The sequence below is a fragment of the Nomascus leucogenys genome, chromosome X (genome assembly GCF_006542625.1).
Source record: "Nomascus leucogenys isolate Asia chromosome X, Asia_NLE_v1, whole genome shotgun sequence".
Lineage (NCBI taxonomy): Eukaryota > Metazoa > Chordata > Mammalia > Primates > Hylobatidae > Nomascus > Nomascus leucogenys.
The window spans coordinates 9,027,405-9,051,826 of NC_044406.1; the positions used below are offsets into that span (position 1 = coordinate 9,027,405).

At 39.3% G+C, this 24,422-nt stretch overlaps 1 protein-coding gene across 4 annotated transcripts in view; it reads right to left on the reverse strand.

Moving 5' to 3' along the window:
- Positions 1-24,422, reverse strand: part of MID1 (midline 1) — a 240,413-nt gene that overhangs the window by 120,240 nt on the left and 95,751 nt on the right. For 2 of the 4 annotated variants that reach the window (XM_003261004.3, XM_003261005.3), the window contains exon 2: positions 9,027-9,742. In XM_003261004.3, the coding sequence (XP_003261052.1) occupies positions 9,027-9,686 (660 nt within the window). In that variant the 5' untranslated portion in view covers positions 9,687-9,742. Of the gene's footprint in view, positions 1-9,026; positions 9,743-18,912; positions 19,048-24,422 lie in introns of those variants that run through there. The other 2 variants (XM_003261007.3, XM_003261008.3) reach the window with 2 other exon arrangements.

Sequence of the window (24,422 nt, forward strand, 5' to 3'; positions counted from 1 at the left end):
GTGCCTGTACCTAAGAGCCAATCAGCAACGACATTTCCTATTTCTTCCTAGTTTTAAGGGGCAAGACCTTGAATCTCACACTTTTACATGTTTCTGTTGATAGGGTGGTGGTTTTTGACCTGTGATACCACTTCTTTTTGCCAATTAAAAAAGAGACCACAAAATCTAAAGTAATGTGAATGTCTCTTCCCCCTTTTATTTCTTCCATGAACACAGTAACCCTATCCATTCTTATATTCTCACATGAAATTTATTTCAGAAAATACACATTAACCTCTCTAAAAAAAAAAAAAACTTCACTATTACTCTATAGAAAATAGTAAAAATGGCCTAAACCCTTAACCTTGCATTTAAAGACTTTCAAGACCTTCCCTCTAGGTGACTCTTCCAACATCCTCTTTCCTGGCTCCCCAGTTGGCACCCTGTGCTCTAGCTAGGATTGTCTAAAATTCCAAAGCTGTCTTGCCTATTCCTGCCGACAGGTCTCTGCTGGTCTCACTCCCGCAGAGCACCTCACTCTTCTTTGATGCATAATCCACAGATCTGTCAAAGCAGCTTAAATCCCACCACCCTGAAGCAAGGTTTATTGTCTACTCAAAAGCAGATTCATCTCTTCCTCCTCCGAATCCCAAAACACTCATCTAATGCATCAATTCTGCACATGTCCATCAACAAGTGTTTATTAATTGTCACGTCTCTGCCCTTTGGCAGGTGCTTTGGAAACAAAACTACAAAACGCATTAAAGCAACAATATATACTCTTATCTCACATATACATAATACAAGGCAGTGGTTAAAAAATATTTGGCAGTCAGTCTACATCCAATGTCCACACACTTAACCATTACACATCCTGCCTCCTAGTTTCTAACAGTCGTTCTGACATGTGTTGCAGGCTTTCTGTAGGCCAGGCACAATGCTAAGGCACATGAAACACTTTATTTTGCTCTCCCAATTTTTTGTGAAAGTAAGTACTATACATTAGCCCTGTTTTATAGACGAGTAAAATATAGCACAAGAATGTTAACAAGGTGCCCAAGAATTACGTTTACACAGCCACATGATGAAGAGGTACCATGTGTACTTGTTTGTGCATTTTTCGAACTCTCTGAGCTTACCAAGAATGATTCCAACAATAATAAATCACTAGGCAATAATACATTGCTCTCTGCAGGTGAAGGAGTTGAGAGAGGACTCATCCAGAAAATAGACAGGTGAGGAGGAGGAAAAGGAAGCTGCCTTGAGTTTCCCATTAAGAACATATGCCTGGAGATGCTTTCTTTTATTCCATCTATCATAAATATCCTTGTACCAAACTAACAAAATTAAAATATAGTTTTAATATATTTTACAAATACTTGGAAATCTTATTTTAATCACATGGAAACTATTAAAAAATATATATTGCAACACATTGCATACACGTTTGGAAATATCAGACTGTATCTCATAAATATGCACAATTATTAAGTGTCCAACTAAAAATAAAAGGAAAAAAATATGTGTCTATATTGCAGACTAAACAAATGCTGCCATGAAATTAGTACAAACAGAATTGCATATTGGAGTCGGTTGGAACTGGTGCAACTCCATATAATTACAACATTTTAGAAGACATGCGTCTGAGTTATTCACATACCACATGGTGAAACATCATATAGTGTGTCTGTATTTTAGATTAAAATCAACTGGGAATTATTGTGAACAAGTTTGAAAAACTATATAGGGTTACACAAAGAACATCATACATGGTAAAAAGTTAAAAAGGAATGACTGATAACAGGGATTTTACAGACATCTAGTAAATTCAATATTGTTTTCTAATACAAGGCTTGGAAATGGTAGGTGCAGTGGTCCCTTTTCTGGGAAGCCTTTCTCCATCTCTCAGGACTGGGGTCAGTACCTTTGTTTTGGGTGCAATGTGCTTCCCGCCACCATCAACAGAGAAAGTATTTAGTAGCTGTTGGAATGCCCTACTAGACTATAAGCTCCATGAAGGCAGGGACTGTTACTGTTCATATTATCTTAATTAATAAAACACATATTAATTTTTTATGACCTCTCAAAAAACCTGTATTAACTTTCATTGTGGGTTTTTTTTTTTTTTTTTTGAGACAGGGTCTTGCTGTGTCACCCAGGTTGGAGTGTAGTGGTATCATCACTGCTCACTGCAGCCCTGATCTCCCAGGCTCAGTGATCCTCTCACCTCAGCCTCCAGAGTAACTGGAACCACAGGTACATGCCACCATGCCCAGCTGAATTTTTATTTTTATTTTTATGTTGTCCAAGCTGGTCTCAAACAACCGAGCTCAAGCAATGCTCCTTTTTGGCCTCCCAAAGTGCTAGGATTACAGGTGTGAGCCCCCATGCCCAGCCATATTGTTCTTAATAACATAGGTTCAAAAGGCCTAAAGCAAGCAAAATGACAGAACTATGAAGAGGACTTGAAAATTTCACTCTCGGCAAAAAAAGAAGCTAGAAGCATTCCCTTTGAAAACTGGCACAAGACAAGGATGCCCTCTCTCACCACTCCTATTCAACACAGTATTGGAAATTCTGGCCAGGGCAATCAGGCAAGAGAAAGAAATGATGGGTATTTGAATAGGAGAGAGGAAGTCAAATCGTTTCTATTTGCATATGACATGATTGTATATTTAGAAAACCCCATCGTCTCGGCCCCAAAGCTCCTTAAGCTGATCAGCAACTTCAGCAAAGTCTCAGGATACAAAATCAATGTACAAAAATCACGAGCATTCCTATACACCAATAATCGACAAGGAGAGAGCCAAATCATGAGTGAACTCCCACTCACAATTGCTACAAAGAGAATAAAATACCTAGGAATACAACTTACAAGGGATGTGAAGGACCTCTTCAAGGAGAACTACAAACAACTGCTCAAGGAAATAAGAGAGGACACAAACAAATGGAAAAAAATTCCATGCTCATGGATAGGAACAATCAATATCGTGAAAATGGCCATACTGCCCAAAGTAACTTATAGATTCAATGCTATCCCCATCAAGCTACCACTGACTTTCTTCACAGAATTAGAAAAGCTACTTTAAATTTAACATGGAACCAAAAAAGAGCCCATATAGCCAAGACAATCCTAAGCAAAACGAACAAAGCTGGAGGCATCACACTACCTGACTTCAAACTATACAAGGCTACAGTAACCAAAAACAGCAGGGTACTGGTACCAAAACAGATATATAGACCAACGGAACAGAACAGAGACCTCAGAAATAACACCACACATCTACAACCATCTGATCTTTGACAAACTTGACAAAAACAAGCAATGGAGAAAGGATTCCCTATTTAATAAATGGTGCTGGGAAAACTGGTTAGCCATATGCAGAAAAAAGAAACTGAACCCCTTCATTAAATCTTATACAAAAATTAACTCACGATGGATTAAAGACTTAAATGTACAAACCCAAACCATAAAAACCCTAGAAGAAAACCCAGGCAATACCATTCAAGACATAGGCATGGGCAAAGACTTCATGACTAAAACATCAAAAGCAATTGCAACAAAAGCCAAAATTGACAAATGGGATCTAATCAAACTAAAGAGCTTCTGCACAGCAAAAGAAATTATCATCAGAGTGAACAGGCAACCTACAGAATGGGAGAAAATTTTTGCAAGCTACCCATCTGACAAAGGTCTAATATCCAGAATCTACAAGGAACTTAAACAAATTTACAAGAAAAAAACAAACAACCCCATCAAAAAGTCGGCAAAGGATATGAATAGACACTTCTCAAAAGAAGACATTTATGCAGCCAACAAACATATGAAAAAAAAGCTCATCATCACTGGTCATTAGGGAAATGCAAATCAAAACCACAATGAGATACCATCTCAAGCCAGTTAGAATGGCAATTATTAAAAAGTCAGGAAACAACAGATGCTGGCGAGGCTGTGGAGAAATAGGAATGTTTTTACACTGTTGGTGGTTGTAAATTAGTTCAACCATTGTGGAAGACAGTGTGGCAATTCCTCAAAAATCTAGAACCAGAAATACCATTTGATCCAGCAATCCCATTACTGGGTAGATACTCAAAGGATTATAAAGCATTCTGCTATAAAGACACATGCACACATATGTTTATTGCAGCACTATTTACAATAGCAAAGACTTGGAACCAACCCAAATGCCCATCAATGATAGACTGGATAAAGAAAATGTGGCACATATACACCATGGAATACTATGCGGGCCTGAAAAAGAATGAGTTCATGTCCTTTGCAAGGACACGGACGAAGCTGGAATCCATCATTCTCAGCAAACTAACACAGAAACAGAAAACCAAACACCGCATGATCTCACTCATAAGTGGAAGTTGAACAACGAGAACACATGGACACAGGGAAGGGAACATCACACACTGGGGCCTGTCGGGGGTGTGGGGCAAGGGCAGGGAGAGCATTAGGACAAATACCTAATGCATTTGGGGTGTAAAACCTAGATGATGGGTTGATAGGTGCAGCAAACCATCATGGCACATGTATACTTATGTAATAAATCTGCACATGTATCCCAGAACTTAAAGTTAAAAAAAAAAAAAAAGAAAATTTCACTCTCTGAGTGGAAGGCCTAAGTGCACCTCTCTTAGTTATTAATTGATTACACAGACTGAAAACATTAATGAGCTTATGGAAATTTTGAAGATACAATAAACTTATTCTAATATTTATTAAAGGATACTGCATCCATAAGTGAGACCATATGCAATTGTCTTGAGCCCTGATCTTAAGGGATTTAAACTAGAAACCAATAAACAGAAAGACACATTTTAAAAAATACACATATTTGTAACTTCAAAAAAAAACCCTTCAAGGTAAGACTCTTCCCACAAAAAATATACCAAGTCCAAAGTTGACTTGTATCCATCTACCAAACATTCAAGGAATAGATAAAATATTTTGAGTGATGGGAATATAGTTATTACTGCTATGTTTGTTGTCATCTCTTGCCTGCAGAATGAAATATCCCTAATGAAAATACTGGTCACTTGAATTTGTCTCCAACTTAGATTCAGGAAGATTATATTAAATAAATAAATAAATGCATGTGTGTATATGTATAAGCAAATATGTGTGTGCATCACACACCATAGCACTAGAACCTGCACTATGCCTGCTACTGGTTTTCAAGAAGAAACAAGTTATAGAAATTATAATAAAAAAAAAGTCTAGCTCAGTATACACTTACAACTTTCCTAGTTGCAAACTGGGAAAGATTTTTCAAACATAGAACCTTACAATCTATAAATTAAACCCAAGAATGAAATCTCATGTCTTCACTTCCAGATAAAAAGTGCTACATAGAAATGCTGAGCTTTAATTTGAACTTTTAAATCAAACTATTAAAAAATTACAATGGGATGATCCGTTGAAACATGCATTATACAAACAAACTTCCTCAGCCAGCCTTTAGAATAAGAATAGCAAAACAATAGTTTGGAACTTCAGCTTCAGCTAATTTGAAGGGGCTATGCTGAAACTGAAAGGCAAGGAAAGGTCAGTTTTTTTCAATTTGTATATTTTTATATGTATAATCAGAGAAAAGAAACAAGAGCCCCAATCTTGTATGTTGGAACAGAAAAAGAGGAACTACTGCATTTTAATTCCTTGAAAACTCTGGAATGCATTAATTATATTAAATTCTCTTATATGTTATGTAGTTCACAAATCAAATTTTTCCTCTAAGTTTGAAGGACTGAGAGGCTTCTTAAAATTCAATTAAAATGATGTAAAGAAATATCCACAGTATGGATATGCTCCACTTAGAGACCTTTGCACTTGGCAGGAAAACTTTTCTCTTTTTATCTTAGTAGAGTTTAGGAAATGCTATCTTAATTTTCTCTTTGCTTCAATATTTCATGAGTGCCTCTCAATGCATAGTCTCCGAAAGCGTTAGATTACTGACATGATGCTATTTTACATGATGTGAATGATTTTATTTGTACGAGTTCAACATGTTGGAATTTTTATCTTTTTTTCTTTTACACTTAGAAAAAGGTTGTAATGTACAAAATGATATTCTGATTTTTTATATAAACACACATCTCTTATACTGAGATCTAATGAGTAAAATATGTCCCCCAAAGTTTAGCATTATTGCAAGAAATTATTCTTCATAATAATTGCAGAATTCCCTTCTTCATATAATGAACTTTTACTGACAGAAGGACAAAAATGTTTCCAAAGACACCAGGGTCCTTACATATGCAAATTAATAAAGCAAATCTATTGTCTTATCAATGAAAGCATCCTCAAATTCCTCCATGCTTTATCTATGTTCCCACATCATCACAAATCTACATCTATATGAGATCCTAGAGCTACAGAAAAATGCATGTTCAGAGTATATTTCAGACCAAAGTAGTAATTAACAGAAATATACTTCCTTGGTTTTGGTCCTCTTGGTATGCTATTACTTCCTTCAAAAATCAACATTTATATTGTGCTTAGGTTTTAAATAAAGCAAGGATGTACATATGTTCATAAGTATGTGATAACTGAAATATCAGACATCCAAATGTCATAATTGTTATTATTTTTAAAATTCTAACATAAGTGGCATGTTTTAAAACAAACATGCTATGTTGGTAAGTTATTTGTTCAAATGCTCATAAGTATATCTTGTTGAACGGCTGTAAATGGGTTTTGGTGCACTGGATGCTGTTTATATGCTTACATTTCTGTAACTAGGAAATAAAAAGAAACCACATCATTAAATGTCAGGCCCTCCATTTGACAGTACAACAACCGATAGGCCACTGGCTCAATTAAAGTGTGCAGGGCTCGTAACTGAAGAGTTTCGTTTTTATCACAAAGAGGGCTAGAGCATGGCGGACTTCTTCATAAATCTGGAGATGTTACGTAAATATTTAATAACTCTGCTGTGGTACTGAGCAGAACTTGACCACAAGATTTAAATAAATATCAAGTCTAGGAGTTGTTAAATATTGAACACCATTTTGATTGTGGTGTTTTAACACACAATCATTAAAAGGTAATGCAAATCCAATCAAAGGAACATTTTTGATAAAGAAACAAAGATCTGGCATGTTTACATTTTGGAAAACAAAAATCAAACATCTCTGTTCAGTTATCCTAAATATTCTCCCTTCAGCTCCACCACCAACAAAAAAAGGGGTAAAAAAAAAAAAGATTACCTTGATTTGTAAAAATTAATAGCCTTATCAATTTCTGCAGAATTTGCTCTCGAGGCACAGCTCATACAGGCATTGCCTTTGCTATGATTACCTTTGGTGGTACTTTTCTCCGGTGCTGCCATGCACTGTTCTGGAAAGCCCGTCAGCGGCTGTCTTCTGTTGTCCGTGTCACCTGAGTCCTGGTGCTTGACTTCCTCTACATGGTTTAAAGATGGATTTGCACCAGTAATTCTTTGGATACTTGAAGTGAAACATGCTGCCCAGGTGATGCTTTTGTTGCCCAAGTGACATTGAGAAGCAGGAATTCACTTCAGCATGTCGGCTTCCCTCAGCATGTCAAGAAATAGCAAAGCCAAATCCCAGATGTGGTCCGTTAATCCCACTGTCACAAAATAAACTATGTGGTCCCAGTAAACACAACCACCCATTAGCGCTAAGGAGAGGTGATAGAAACCATTTGTTAAAGGTGACACTGTTTTCTAAGTGATAACACTCTTTTGATCATGTGATTCATTTTGTTTGCTCAACAACATGGTATGTGTTTTTCCTGAGAGGAAGGACTTCAATATACATTTACTCAGAGCTTTTAATTTATACTTCCTTTCTTTTAATTGGTGTCTTGTGATCTAAAATTAGCTGATGAACATAGTATCTCACTCAAACTCTCTCAGCTGAGTTTTCAATAATTAGACCCACCGTTGCCTGAAATTGAACAAACATCTGGAGACTTGGCTTATTATTTCTTCCCTGGTGCTTTCTATCCATACTTAGAGAGTAATTTTTTTTTTTTTTTTTTTTTTTTTTTTGAGAGAGAGTCTCGCTCTTTCGCCCAGGCTGGAGTGCAGTGGTGCGATCTTGGGTCACTGCAACATCCACCCCCCAGGGTCAAGTGATTCTCCTGCCTCAGTCTCCCGAGTAGCTGAGATTACAGGCACCCACAACCGCACCCAGCTAATTTTTGTATTTTTAGTAGAGATGGGGTTCCGCCATGTTGGCCAGGATGGTTTTGAACTCCTGACCTCAAGTGATTCACTCGCCTCGGCCTCCCAAAGTGCTGGGATTACGGGCATGAGCCACCATGCCCTGCCTAGAAAGTGATCCTTTTATTTCACATATAGTCATATTAATTATTATCCCCCAAGCTGGAGCTAGGTTAATAATTTCATGTAAAAAATGAAGTTCAAATAGTCTTGACTGTAACCTTACTGAATAAAGAGCCTACACGAAAAGGAATTCTTTCATGAAACCTGAGATTGTCAGAGCACTGCATTTCACCAATACGCTGGATATCGTTTACACAAGGAATAAAAGGTCACGTGTCCTCTAAAATCCCACATTTGCTACAGACATTCTTCCCTCTATTCTTTTGTTTGTGCAGTAACTAGATACAGGTACAATGAGAGTGAATTAGTTTTCCCAGATGAGTGAGAAAAGTAAATGTTCCCCAAATGCCCAAAGCCAGATTTTATCTGTCATTCTCTCTCTCTCTCTCTCTCTCTCTTTCTTTCTCTCTCTCAGAGAGAGGCAGCACTCTCTTTGGAAGAACTGTAAGGATTGAAAATGATCCAGAAAAACTGCACGGATTGAAAATGATCCAGATTTTTAGAATTTGCCCTCACCTTGACAACGCTAAAATTACAAGCAGCAGTCAACTTTTACAAGATACCCTTATTGTGTAACATTTATAGGCTGCCAAAAACATGCTAAAACTAATCAGATAACAAAGGTGAGGAGAAAACCTTCACCTGCCATGTAGCTAGCAGTGAATACACCTTTTATTTCCATGACATTTTCTGGCAGAAAGGGGTTGGCTTAAGGCGGATCGGACTAACCTTCAATTTGTCATAGCGCTCACTCAAAGCTGCCACCTGATGATCGCGGTGCCGCCCAACCAGTTTACACAAGGCACAGATTAACTGGTCATCGGTCACACAGTACATATTCACCTTCTCATCCTCATGCTCCAAGCACATCAGCCCCCGGATGTGAGAGTCCGGAATTGGCTCAATCAGACGATGGCCTGTAAAGGGCTTCTTATTCGGGTGAGTGGCTTTCAGGCACTCGTCACAGTAGGATACTTCGCAAGTGACACAGGTCTTCACAGCGTCCTGGGCAGGATCCTGGTCACAAAACTGGCAGAGGACTTTCTCGGCGGAGGTCATGGTGTTGGCGTCAAAGGCCCGCTCCCGACGGGTCTCGCTGGGAGAGTTGGGCCCGCTCACTGATGCTTTCTGGAACCTGTCGATGATGTTCTGTAGGGTGACGTTGCGCTTGAGCCCGTCTAGACCTCGCTGGCTGAGGGTGATGACATGCCGGCAGGTGGGGCACTGGAAGGCAGTGATGGACTCTACGGACTCGTTGGTGGCACAGTGTGATACTAGGATGCGGTGGGCGCAGTTGAAGCAGAGGCTGTGTGCGCAGGGCAGTAGAAGAGGGTCCTCAAAGAGCTCCAGACAAATAGGGCAGGTCAGTTCTGACTCCAGTGTTTCCATCTTCAGGCAAAGCTCTCTTGTGTCATCAGCAAAACCCAAGGAAGCTGATCAGCTATCTGGAAACAAGAATGTAAGATTTGATTAGGCACAGGGAGGTCAACCATAGGGGGGTGTCAGCTTTGAATGCATCTCAGAATAATTCCAAACACAGGTCATGAAAGGGTAAGTGTGTGTACATTCCAAATAATTCTCTTTCTATTCACTGGGGAAAAAAGGAGGAAAAAGCATCCCGAGCCATCATATACCAGTTAACATTTTCTCAAAGTTCAGTAACTGAAAATTTGCAATTTTTTTTTTTGCAATTTTGTTTTTTAAAAGGCCTCATTCAAAACTAGAAAGTAATTGAAACTGTAATTTCCATAATTTGTATTTAATCAGAATAATCTTATTGTGTCAGAGTCAGGTTTAACCTCGCACAGAAAAGTAAAATGTAGAAATATTCATCAATAAACTGGAGTCTTTTATAAATTTGAATTTATAAACTTACATATTAATGTATATGAGATTTAAGGACTTTTACTTTGCAATACCAAACCAGGTTTCAGAACAGTAGGAAGGCAGTAACTATAGAAATGGGCATGAAATGTACATGAAATCAAATGTGGAGATTTCAGCAGAGATGATCGTGCTTAAGTGTGAGATGTCATTTTCCAAAATATATTCCTGAGAAAAAACATTGACTTTCACAAAGATGATTGTGATAGAGGCAATATTTTTGGCATGTGTTCATTATGCTTCTGAATAATTCTATTGTTTAATCCGGCAGTGGGATGTGGGTAGGCAGAACGAAGTGGAGAAAAATATCTGGGGGCTTTTTCAGTGGCAGCAGTAAGTTTGAGTACCAATGACTAATATTTAGAGCAACGATTTAGTTAATTAGAACAAGGATTTCAGTGGTTATCATATTCATGTGATAAGTTATGTTATGACAATGATAACGATTACAGTTGAGAAAGCAATTTAAGGAGGCTTACAAAACTGCTGAGGGACCCTTTTGGCCAAAAAACTCCCATCACGGGCTTGTCACTGTTGCCAGCAACAGGCCGGGCTGGCAGGAGGTCCAGCCTCACACTCAGAGCCGTGTTGGCCTGGGTACGACCTCTGGTAGCTTTGTGCTCCCCTCCAGGCCACCCGAGGGTGGCCCAGCTGCCTGCTCCCCTCGCCATAAAGACCTGAGTGCTTTTGTGAACTCTCGTCTGCCTTCCCATCAAAAAGAGTAGTAGAAAGAATTCTACACAAACCCCAGTTCATTAAGGGTGAAGAGGCCTCATGCTCATTAGCAGGCCTGGGAACCAAGCCGCTTTGAACCTTCTCCCTTTCAAGACCATTAGCAGAGGTCTGCAGACCAGTGATGGGAATATTAGATGCAGCCCATTGCAGGCTGTGGGAGAACAGTGCAGTTCACCCAGTGGTCGGGAGGTTCAAATCACCCACGGGGGTGGTAGGGAGAGCATTCTCAGCCGGATTTACGGGAAGGCTTCACATCCAAAGCTATGTTTAGTGATTCTGACAATCATTTGTATTCACACCTTTGACAATCATTTGTATTCACACCTCCACTTATTTACAAAATTCACGGCTTCTAGAATGCCCTGACCCCTTCTGAAATAGCATCCCTCAGAAATACCATATGGTGCTTTGGTGAAATTAATGCTCATCTTGCTACCAACTGAATGGTAACTGATCATTAAAAGTATAAAGTATGTCCTGAGCCTGTTAAAAATTAAACAGCTACTGGCTTCATAAAAGCCTGGTATCTTAAAAAATCTTCAACCATTCACTAGCATTTACTACATAGGAAAGAATAAAAGAGCAACTGTGACTTGAAATATTAAAGCGTGTACATCTTTCTACAACCTGCAATGGAAACCCTAGGGTTGCTGTTGTAAGAAACATACCATCCCCACTTGGTCTGTCACCTCTTCCTACAGATGGCTCAGAAGAAATGGAAAGGTTTTTAACTACTAATAATTATTTTGGTTAATCATAGAAAAAATGTAGAATTATCTTTAAATCAAAGTTCTTCTACCTTCTCATCAGAAGCATATAAATTAAAGGAAAAATGTAGCCCTTTTGGTCTGCTTTGTTCTCAGATAAAACAAGAATGCCTACCAATGAATCTCAATAGAAGGATGAGCATCAAATTATGTCTGGAGAGCTATGATGACTGTATTTTTAATGCAGGTGCCAGGATTCCATCCCAGAGAGGTGTGATGAGAATTTCTAGAAAGGCTTCCACTGGGGAGACCTCAGTGGAAATACTGACATTTTATTCATTCCTTCAACAGATGTTTACTGTGTGCCAGGCACTGAGTTAGATGAAGAAGCCAGAATCTGGGGTTCACATCACCTCATCTCTATTATCATGGGCCAAGCCAGTATCATCTCTTATGTGGACTATCATAAGACCTTTCTAAATGATCTCTTGGCTTCTGTTCACTCCTGCCCTTCCCCCTATAGTCTATCCTCCACTCAGAAGCCAGAGAGCCTGTTGTTAAAACATGACAGAACATGCATCTCCTCTTGCTCTGCCCTGTAAGGGCTTCCCATTTCATCCAGAGAGAAATTCACCAGAATAAACCAGCCCCAGAAAACACAGACTCAGACAGTGAGCTCACTTCCTCCCACACTACCCACTCCTTTCTCTGCTCTGGGCACATGGCCTTGTTCTGACTCCTCAAACATGCCAAGCACATCAATCCCCTGCTCGCCCCTGCAAGGTCTTCAAAATCCACATGACTCTCTGCTCCAGTGTCAATTTCTCTCTGAACCCACATAAAACCAATTCCCCTTCTACCACTATACCACCTACCCATCGTGGCAATTCTTCCCCCATCTCGGTTTATTTTTCTTTATAATATTTATCACTGACATATTCTTCTAGTTTGTTTATTGCTCCTTCTGTCCCCACTGTCCTCAACACTAGAATATAAGCTCTGTGAAAGCAGAGATTTTGCTTTGCTCTTTGAAGAACGTACCACCAACACCTAGAACAGCACCCAGCACACAAAAGGACTCAAACATTCATTGATTCCATTCAATGTACTGACTTTTCAGCTAAAACCAAAAAGAATCAAACATAGCCCTTGACTTTAAGGATCTCTCAATATATTTGAACAGAGGTCAACAAACTTTTTCTATAAAGGGTAAAATAGTAGACATTTTTGGCTTTGTGGGCCAAAGGGGCCCTGTTGCAACTACTCAATCTACCACTGTAGTGCAAAAGCAATCAGACACAATACATAAAGGAATGAGTACGGCTGTGTTCCAACATAACCATATTTAGAAAAACAGGTCACAGGCCAGCATTGGCCTGCACATCTTATTTTGTTGAGCCATGTATTAGAAGATAGAGGCATATACAGATAACCAGAACATAAATGAAAATCATTCTCAGAGAGGTATGAATAAAATGCTGTGTGGGCAACAGCGGCAAGGATGGTGGAGCAAGACTTGGACAAGCACTTACAAGTTTCCAGTGCTAATGGGAAATGATATGCAATGGGCTTTCAATCTGACATCAGTGGAAATTATGTGACTCGAGTGCTTAGGGGCAACTCATGTACGAACGATTTAATAGTAGCTGCTCAAAGCTAGATATTTTCTTTTATTGCCATAGCACCTGGCATAGTGCTTTATGCAAGTGTCTACACTGTAAATGGTTAATTGTATTAGGTGAAGACAAAATACTCAGACGTGATAAGTGAAGTTCAGCCAATTTTCTAAATCTTTTGCCTATATGCTACCAAAAAGGAAGGGGTTTTGGTTTGATATCTATAGTGCATCCCACTTTTTCCACTTTTACCCAGATTTTACAATGGTATAGATATTTTTGTTAAATGACTCCACAGTATCTTATTTGTACTCATTCCATTCCTTCTTCTAAAAGAAACTTAGTATGGTTTATTTTCCAGCTTTCTTTAAAATATCTTTTTGGAGAAATTAAAATGCCATTCATTCCTCTTTTTTTTGCCATTCATTCTTTCACCAAATACTTAAGTTCATCTATGTACTTGGTCCTGAGACAAGTACTGGTAACACCTGGCCCCTGTCTCCATGCTCTTATGGTTCATTCCGAGAGAGAAAATATGAACAAGGCCAGGTGTGGTGGCTCATGCCTGTAATCCCAGTACTTTGGGAGGCTGAAGTGAGATGATCACTTGATCCCAGGAGTTTGAGACCAGCCTGGGCAACATAGTGAGACCCTATCTCTACCGAAAAATAAAAATAAAAAAAATAGCCAGGAGTGGTGGCACATGCCTGTGGTCCCAGCTACTTGGGAGGCTGAGGCTTGAGCCTGGAAGGCTGAGGCTGCAATGAACCGTGATCATGCCAATGCACTACAGCCTGGGCAACAGAGTGAGCCCATATTGAGAAAAAAAAATGAACAAGGTGTAATGCAACACAAAAAAGATGCATGCCAAAGACAGGGAATAATCAACTCTACATAGGGGGAGAGGAGACAGGGAGAAGCTTCCTGAAGGAGGTAAAGTATGAAGTGGGTTTTAAAAGATGAGCAGGGATTCACCAAGCAGATAGTGGTACATGGGTGGGAATTTTATGCAAAATGTTATCTTTCTTTTGACACACACACTCTCTCTCTCTCTCTCTATGTGTATATACATATATATATATATAAAAATACACACATACACACACACACATATATATATAGCTTATATTGTTATTTATATCATAAATAACAATATCAGGCTGGGCATGGTGGCTCACACCTGTAATCCCAGCACTTTGGGAGGCCAAGGTGGGTGAATCACTTGAGGTCAGGAGTTCGAGACTAGCCTGGCCAACATGGTGAAACCCTGTCTCTACTAAAAATACAAAAAATTAGCTGGGTGTGGTGGCGCGCACCTGTGATTCCAGCTACTCAGGAGGCTGAGGCAGGAGAATCACTTGAATCCAGGAGGCAGAGCTTGCAGTGAGCTGAAATTGTGCCACTGCACTCCAGCCTGGGCAACAGAGCAAGACTCTGTCTCAAAACAAAACAAAACAAAACAAACAAACAAACAACAATAAAAAAAACCCAATATCATAAAACAGCGGCTTTTGCCTTTTCTTAACTGCCATAATGTAATTTCCATGCCTCAAAAAAAAAAAAAGCTTCTTCATTTTTATTCAATAAAAGGAAATCACACATGCATATCGTTGTCAGGAAATCCTATAGCTTAACATTTTTGTGAATGGGCAGATTGGTCCTCATTGAGAAGAGGATCTAGATAATCTTGAGAGTCCCTTGCAACAAACTGGGAATGGCAACAAATCACAGCTCACACCTCTGCCTGTCCATGGTTTAGACATCTAGAACAGAGCACAGAATAATGAATGAAAGGGGAGAGAGCTGGACAGGTGACGGGATAATCTAAGACATTCTGCAGTTCTGCTACTTATTAGCTGTCTGCGTATCCATGGGTGAGTGTCCACAGATGTTCCCTACAGTCCCTCTAGCACTCACTCTAATCACTCCCCTAGGCAGGAGAGTCTTTAGTGACAGATTACAGTGAAGCCCCACATTGTGGGAGGCATCGGATACATCTTTTGAAGAAACTTTCTTATAGATTCAAGACTTATGAGGAAAGTACTTCTTTAAAACGGAAAATTAATAAATAGATGTTTTGATGGAAAATAGTGATGTAAATGTTTTCACACCTCCCTCTTCTTCCTTTCCTTTCCTCTCTCATGATGTGTATCTTAGTCCATTTTGCGTTGCTATAACAGAATACCTGAGGCTGGGCGATTTATAAACAAAAGAGGTTTATTTAGCTCGTGGCTCCACAGGCTGGGAAGTACAAGAAGCATGGTACTGGCATCTGCTCAAGAGAAGGAACTTTACTTTATAACAACTCCACCCTCATGGGAACTAATCCACTCCTGTGAGAACCAATCTAGTCTCCATGAGAGCAAGAACTGACTACCTCAAGAAGGGCATCAAGCAATTTGTGAAGGATCCATCCCCATGACCCAGACATCTCCCACTAGGCCCCACCTCCCAATGCCACCACATTGGGGATTACATTTCAACATGAGTTTTGGTGGGGACAAACAAACCACATCACTGAATGCCACTGAAATTGTACTTTTCTAGTTTTCCTCTGTCTAACCACTGCTGACTTCTACCTCTTGCTAATCAAAGCCTAAGTGTTTTCTGATGGTCTATGGTTCCTTTCATAGGGCCATCCAGTTGTTTGTGTCATGTACTGCCTCTCTGAGAATGACTGCTAGGCTTGGTCGAGAACCCCTTTCTGGAACCCAGTTTAGCAATGACAGTTCTTTGCTTCATGTACTGCAATTGCCTCAGACTTGGAATGCACATCATGTGGGATTTATCCTCTTCCCTCATGAGCCTGTCTTTGTCTTCTCTACAGGGCTCCTGGTGTCTCCTCACTCACAGCGCTTCCGCCCTCCTGGTCACCAGACAGCAGATACCACAGTTTCTACTCCTCCCTCTTTTGGGGAGGCACAATTATGGTCCCCAAAGATGTCCACAGCCTCCTCCTCAGAGCTTGTGAATATTTTAGGTTATAGAGCAAAGGGGACTGATTGTTGCCGATATAATTAAGATTGCTAAGCAGCTGACCTTGAGATGGGGAGAGTAACATGGATCATCTAGGTGGACCCAAAGGAATCACGAGGCTCTTTAAATGTGGAAGTGGCAGGAATAAGAGTCAGAATCAGAATTATGAGATATCACAAAGACTCGACCAGCCACGCCTGGCCTTGAAGATGGAGGAAGCGGCCACAAGCCAAGGAATACAGGCTAGAAGCTGGAAAAGGCAAGGAAATGAATTCTCCCCAAGGGCCCCCAAAAGGAATACAGCCCTAAAGATACCTTACTCTTAGCCCAGTGAGACCTGTGTCAGACTTCTGACTCTAGAAATGTAAGATAATGAATTTGCATTGTTTAACACCATCAGGTTTGTGCTAACTTGTTACAGCATCCATTAGAATAAGGAGATCGCCCATCATCAGCACATCATCCATAATTTTTATCCCAAATTTCCCTTAATGGAGGCATTGACATTTTTAATCAGAAGGTAAACCCACCTCTCAATGCTTTCCTACAAGTATTCTAGGTTATGTCTGCATACTCCACGAAATACAATTATTTTTCTAATTTGGAGTATATTAAGAAGAACATGCAATTCTATCAATTCTGTCAATAATTTTACTTTCAGCCCCTCACTTTGTACAACTCTAAAGCCTTCACTACCAGGGAAATTAGTGAGTCATCAGACCAAGGAATAAATTTGTATGCCAACACTGGGTGGCCTGTGATTAATTGTTAATACCAGGTGGCTGTCAGCCACTGCCCAGATGATTCCCAGGGCACTTCCTCTAGTTCTTTTCCAAATATCCTCTGGACTATAGAGACTAAGTTTATTGTTAAATTTACCAAAACATAACTGAGATGACAAACACACTGTTAAAACTGCACGATGTTACAGCAAGCCACATGAAAATGGTTTCAGAACAGGAAGCTCCTATAAGTATTTCAAACAACAAAAAGCATTGAAAATGTACAAATGAATTATTTGAGAGTCCTAAATTTCAGAAACGAAATCAAGTCAATTTACTTGATTGTCCACTCCTCTTAACCCCTATTCACCTGGGTGATTAGATTTAGTTGACTATTGCTGTTTGGATTTTTGCTATGAGATTATCCTTATTATAGAACTACTGGTGAAATATTTTTTAAAGACTGCAGAATGATGTTTCTATCTTGGACCAGCAGAAATACAGACTTTCAGAGGACTCAAAACTACCGAAGTGTGAAACACTGGAAATCAACCTGAGTTTGGGAGGCAGATTGCAATGGGGACCCAACCCAGAAGGGACTTGCTCTCATCTTAAATAAGCATAATTTCTCAATTCAAAAACTTTCTAACACAAACTCAATAAAAACTGGCTGCTACATCCAAGATGAATTCATCATAGGGTATTTTGAATAACATAATACAAGCACTCAGCATCTGCATATTCAATTATGCAGTTTAGTATTTGACTTTGAGTGATAAAGACCACCGAATAAAGACACTACCCAAATGTTACTTTACTGATTAGTACTCTGGCCAATTTGAGAAGCAGGTGGGTTAGTAAAGGCACAGTAAAACAGGGCCATGAACTGATGGAAAAAGGGGAGAAGGGGATCCAGCTGGATTTAACTGCATTCTGAAAGACCGGAAATTGATAGCATAGGCTGTTTCAGTACAAATGCAAAGTGGTTCTTAAAAACAACAGTATAAATAATACATCAAGTAAGAACAGGTGAAAAAAGGTGATCCAGTAACATTTTATAGGTAAAGAATGTTACTCTGAACTATCACTGCATTTAGCCTCCAAATATCAGCACACTCCAATTCATTTGCTCAACCAGTAACAGACAACTAAGAATTTCTGCCAAGCAAATTGTAGCGGACCAGAGGGACTGTTTGAAAAAAAAAATGTGACAAGCAGATGAGCACTGAGATGCTAGCCTCAAGTTTTAAAATAATAAATACAATAGATATTTTGAATAACTTGACATTTCTTCTTTAAGAAGTGCTGAAATTATTGTTGTTATTATTATTTTTTTACCTCATACCTGAAGTGAGAACCAGGGAAGACTTTTAATTTCACCAAACACCCACCTGGTGGAATTCATGCAAATCAAATTAGACTGTTAACCAAATCTTTTCTGTACTTTCACATCTGCCTATAACATGCTTATTCTTAGTAATTGGATCTCTAGGACATTCTTTAAAATAATCACATACTCGCCTGACCATGCAACCTGATTAATAATGAATGAACATTCCTGAAAAGAATCACTTCGAAGCATGGCAGATGTCTGTGGGGATATGAAGGCTTTAATGATCAAAATTAAGGGGAAATGGAAGCTGGGTCACACTGTCTGGTTATTTTAATTGAAACCTAGTCTTCCAAATTTACTTAACAGAATACTTAAACACTCCTTCTCGAGGTTCATTTATACAAGCAGACAAGCACAAAGACAAATGGCAATGCAAAAGAACAACCCAGATTCCTGGAGGAACAACCACCCTGTCCTGTTCTGTCCTAATAGTGCAGAAAGCCCCTCAACAGTTTCAGAAATCCAATTTGTTCAATTGAAAGACTGATAAACAGGTTAAAAACAGGAACTAGTACATTGGTCCTTAATAGTTCTTTGAGCACCTCTCTAGATTCTGACAAACAGATCACCTTGAATACCCACCAATGGACTGCACACTAGTTCTTTTTGAAGAAACATCGCCGTAGGCAGAGGATGGGGACCCACGAAATGATAGACAGGCCACCGAGACCAGACGGTGGGTGGCAGGCAGTGCTGGAGCGGTCCTGTGTGTCTGTGAGTGCGTCAACAGTGAAACACAACAGGAAAATCGGTCCAACAATTCCAGGAAGGCCAGCTCCACCTCATCCACTCCGCCAGGGTTGCCCGAGTTGAAGAATCAACTGCCTTTTCCACGGCCCCCGCCACAACTTCCCTATCCTCTGGCCTACTCAATGTTCAACTGAACCCAAATGGAAAGGTAGCTCAGGTCAGCTCAACACCCACTGCCTGGTCCAAAAAAATGATGACTTGGCAACGGGATCTGTACTCTCATTCCTTACAGGGACCAGCAGCAGCTTGGCCAAATGAGACAGTATCCTGTGGCAGAAGGCTGAATGCTAGCTTTCCATGCCACCAACAGGAGCCGTCCTGCCCAGCTCCTGGGGCTGGAAACAGGCACTAGACTCATTTGCCTTTGGGGCCTTTCAGTATCCTACTGAGCACATGATCACATTATGTTCTGGATGCTGGCTTGTTCATTTAAAAAAAATACATACACATTATTTTGTGCCTTTATCTTCTGAATTAATGTATAATATCTGGAAGAAGTTTTCTTCAAAGTTACATCAGGAAGAACAATCTCCAGTACAGACACAAAGAACAGTCATTTATTTCTTCCAAAAATAGTGACCTAAATAGCAATCTATCATCCTGATAAACAATTTAAAATATATGTATAAAATATACATATATATATATACACACACACACAGGTTTCACATACACAGTATGCATACATTATGTACAAACATATATAAAAACATCATGTGTGTATATATATATTTAATATTACATACATGGTATATATATAAAACAGCAAATCTGTGATGGGTGTCCAAAATTTCAGTCTCCAGAATGGCAAAGAAAGGGTGAACTGAGAATGGAAAGTAATCTTTTAAAATTTGATTGACTAAAGGAGGAAGGGGAAGTAGTCTTCCTAAAAGCAAAAAAAAAAAAAAAAAAAAAAAAAAGGCCTGCGCTGCAGTTCTTTGAAGGATATTGCTTATCACTATGCAAGACAAGAAACTGCAAGTAAAGTAAATCATCAGGAAAGTGTTTAAAAAAAGAATCTTGCACAATTCAATTCATAATCCAGACATTTGGACTCCACCAAAGGTGTTTAAGGAACATTCATGATAAAGGGGAAGCAGAGGCAAGAACTGCTTCCTCGGGCTGCCCAGTCTGCACGTCTCAACGTCTACTTTATTACCATTGCAACACTTCACAGTAAATCAAAGCATGCTTCACATGTTAGGACATAAAAATGCAAACATAGATTTTTTTGGCTTATGTCTCTCCAAATTATAACTTCATTTGTCTTTTAACAATGAATAAAAGGATTACTCAATTTCACATATAGATGACTTCCTTAAGAAGTTCTCATTGTCCTCAGAAGAGACACACATAGATCATCAAGTAGAATTCTAAAGAACTTTTCATCAAGACATGGCTTTTGTTAAAACAACACTTAAATTGTCAAAATTCTACAGACCTAACTTTTCCCTATTTTGGCACTGTAGTGGAAAATGAGCCTGAACATCTGAAGTTGAAACATCAGGAAAGAAATATTTACTCCACCCCTCAAGAGAAAATGATAAACAACAAAAAAAATTATAATCTTCTAAAGGGCATAATCTGACAACTTGCAGATGAATTTTCCCACTATCTGAATGTCTCAGACATTTCATGTCTTTTACAGTTTAAGAAATAAAGCATTTAGTTTTAAAGGCACACAGAACCTATTTTACATTATATTGAAAATGACCGACGTTTTCCAGGTCTATGAAAGAATTTGGTTCTGAAGGCAATGATAGCAGACTGGACAGAGAGGAAGAGGGTGAGAGATGGCCACACCTAGTCTCCTGGCACAAGTCTAAATCAACCCTCCTGGTGAACGGACCAACAGCGTGGTGGTAGCAGAAATGGAAGTTACTAATGTCTGTGAAACCAGCCACAGATGAAAAGCATTTAACACTGCCGTCCCTGAATGCTTTCTCAAATGTATTTATAGTTTGATAGGCATTTCTATATATATATTCATATAACTATGTCTGTATAAAGTCCCATATATGTCCATAATGGAATTAGTTTTTGTAGTTATATATAATGTGTACGTATACACAAGTACACATATACATATACAAAAGCACCTTTTCAGAATTATTTGAGACTGGTTAGAATTCACTCTTCACAAACCCCTCAGTTATAGCATCCCTTCTGCATTACAGAAACATTCTTTCCTCAGTGCAAAACCAGAAACCTGTAGATAATGTTTATTTAAAAACAACAACTGCCTGCTCATATCTGCAAAACGTCACCTGGAAATGAGCAAAATGACACAAGTGATCTATTCTCTGAAAGACCAGTCAAGTGGGATTTTTGCAGCAAGTATAATAGATTGTGCCCTGGAGAAAAGCTTGCCACTTGGGGAAACTTTTTCTTACTTTATTTATATAATACTCTCCTAGAAGGCAGAGAAAGTACACACCCTCCCCTTCCCAATTATTACCAACCAGGAGCAAAATAGTTATTGATGATGGCCAATGCGACATTTCACAATTGTTCTCTGAACACTGGAAAGCTTAAGTTCAAAGACAAGAACAAATACTAGTCTCGTGACTCATGGAGGTAATGACGATCTTATAGAGTAACTGATTCCCATTGTGTGAGCAGACTGGAAATTCTCTCAAATATGATGGCTCCTTTTCTCAAAGAAAATCGCTTTTTCCCTCAACTTCAAAGTCAGCCACACACAAAAACCTTTTGCTCACAATACCCTGAAGCTACCTCGTGATCTTAAAAAGTAAGGAAAACGAACCCTTATTCACAACTCCTGGTTAACTATTACGAATAACATGCTTTAAACATTTCCCCTGATCACTGAAGCTCTGCAGTCAGGGGAAGAAGTCTTTTTTTTTTTTAAAGGCAACAGAAAGAGGAGTGACTCTTTTGTTCTGAATGTTATTGTAAAGCACCACATGAAAGAAGAGGAATGATGGGAACATGGCAATGAAAAGGACAACAGCGCTGACAAATGAAAACAGGATATTAAGAACAGTGTCGGGACTGTGTGTCTGTACAGAACAAAGCCAGGAGCCTTCTCGGAGAAATTCAAGCAAAAATACTCTTAACACATTTACATGCTAATGGATGAACTGTAGTTTCTCCAGGTGGCACAGATCTTTAAGTCTGGGACAATAAAATTAGGTTATCATTAAAACACATACACACACACACACACACACACTGTAAAGTGTCATAAAATTAAAACTGCTTTCAAATCACATTCAATCACACCACCCCCCCCCCCCTTCAACCAGTGATCTGCTTCTGGAAATTTCTAGATCTATGTTTTTCTCTTTGCAAACTAAGATACTGGTTCTGTCAAATAACTGAGCTAACTTAGTATATAGCCCCAAGGAAAGTGAATTTTTTACAAAAAGAAAAACAATTTTCTCTCCATTCACAGCACACTCTAACTTACACTTTAAATATAACTTTTCAATAGAGCTTTGAAGAACTCCCAGGAAAACTATGCAATGTGTACTGCGTTGAGAAACAATTACGGCAACTAAGTGGCTAACATTAATATAGTATACCAGTTTTGCCAAGTCATGGTGGTAATATCTTAAACTTTTCTTCTGACGCAAATTCCACAAAAGCTGCTAGTATGATGGTACATTTAATAAAACATTATCATAGCTTATTGGACTTATCACATAAGAATTATTATTGTAGTCTCTAAAGAGGTTCAAAAAAGTAAAAAATACGTCTGATTTTGCGTTACATTAAAAATTTCAGTCTTTTTTTTTTCTCTTTTCTATGTTCTGCCACTATTCTCCTTTTCCCCCCTTCCTGATCAGTCCTTTCTATTGTCAGATGAGTGATGAGCTGATGTGCTTTCTTCTTTACTAAAGCATTTCATCCAGCTTTCCCTCTGGCATGCTTTCAGAAAACTTTGGGCTAAGCCCTGAGCTCAGTGTGCCCAAGTGTTCTTGGTCTAGTTTTGGGCTGACACTGTCGATGTGACGTCCCGTAAAAAAAAAAACAAAAAAAACATGTAGAGGTCGGGCTCAGTGGCTCATGCCTGTAATCCCAGCACATTGGGAGGTCGAGGCAGGCGGATCGTCTGAGGTCAGGAGTTCGAGACCAGCCTGGCCAACGTAGTGAAACCTCATCTCTAGTAAAAATACAAAAATTAGCTGGTCATGGTGGGGGATGCCCGTAATCCCAGCTACTCGGGAGGCTGAGGCAAGAGAATCACTTGAACCTGGGAGGCAGAGGTTGCAGTGAGCCGAGGTTGCAGTGAGCCGAGATTGCGCCACTGCACTCCAGCCTGGGTGATATAGTAAAAAAACTCAGTCATACAAAACAAAACAAAAAACAAACAAACAAACAAAAATATGTAGTACCTTGAAGCCAGATAACCTGAGTTCAAATCCTGGCTCTGCCATTTCCTTGCAAAGGCAGATCGGAGCCAGGTACTGTACATATCTTATACTCACAGATGCTCTTCCTATCTTCTACACAGTTTCCTTATCTGAGAGCAATCTTAAGGGTCCTTTGAGGATTAGTGAGGTGAACCTTTTAAAATGCCTGACAAAATTCTCACTCTTCTGGAAGGACAGGGTGGTAGGGGATGGGGGGTTGGGGTCCTTCTTCCCTTCTTGTCCTGAATCGCCTCTTCCCACTCTTCTTTGAATAAATTCATTATCTGTGTTTTTTACTGGAAACCTCTTCATACCATTTTTGCAAGCAAGAAGGATATAAATCCATTTATTCAATAACATTCACAGAGCATCTTATGTGAACAAACAGTGTGTGAATGTGAAATGAACTAGCATTTTTATTCTTAATACTAATGACTTATCTTCACATTGGCAATTTCATCTATTTCCTACACTATGACATACCTCTGTTCATTACCACTGATCTCCCACCATGAACTTGGGGCTTCACTTCTGCTTCCCACTGAAGGTCACCCTGTCCCATATGCATTCTTTGTCAGAATTTTTTATTTTGCAGGAAATAAGGGACCCTGGCATGGATGGAGCATGTGAAACTATCAAGAACAGTGAAATGTTTCAGATTTTTGCTATTTGCCAGTTTCTTTTCATGAATGCTGGCAGAAGACACCTGAATCAAAGAAAAAGGCTTATGTGTTTCATGTTCTGTTGGTTCCCCTCGTCCTCGAAGTCCTATGGAGCATCCTAGGTCCATGTTTGCACACTCGGGAGATTTGCATCATACCTAAGCAACCCCAAGCTTAGGGAATCTGAATCTTTTATAATGGACTGCAAGTTAGCCTGCCCAACTTTTGCCCTGGAGGAAGACGTTGTCTTTAATATAATGAACAACAAACAAAACTGCCTTCTCCTCTGGCGCGAGATACT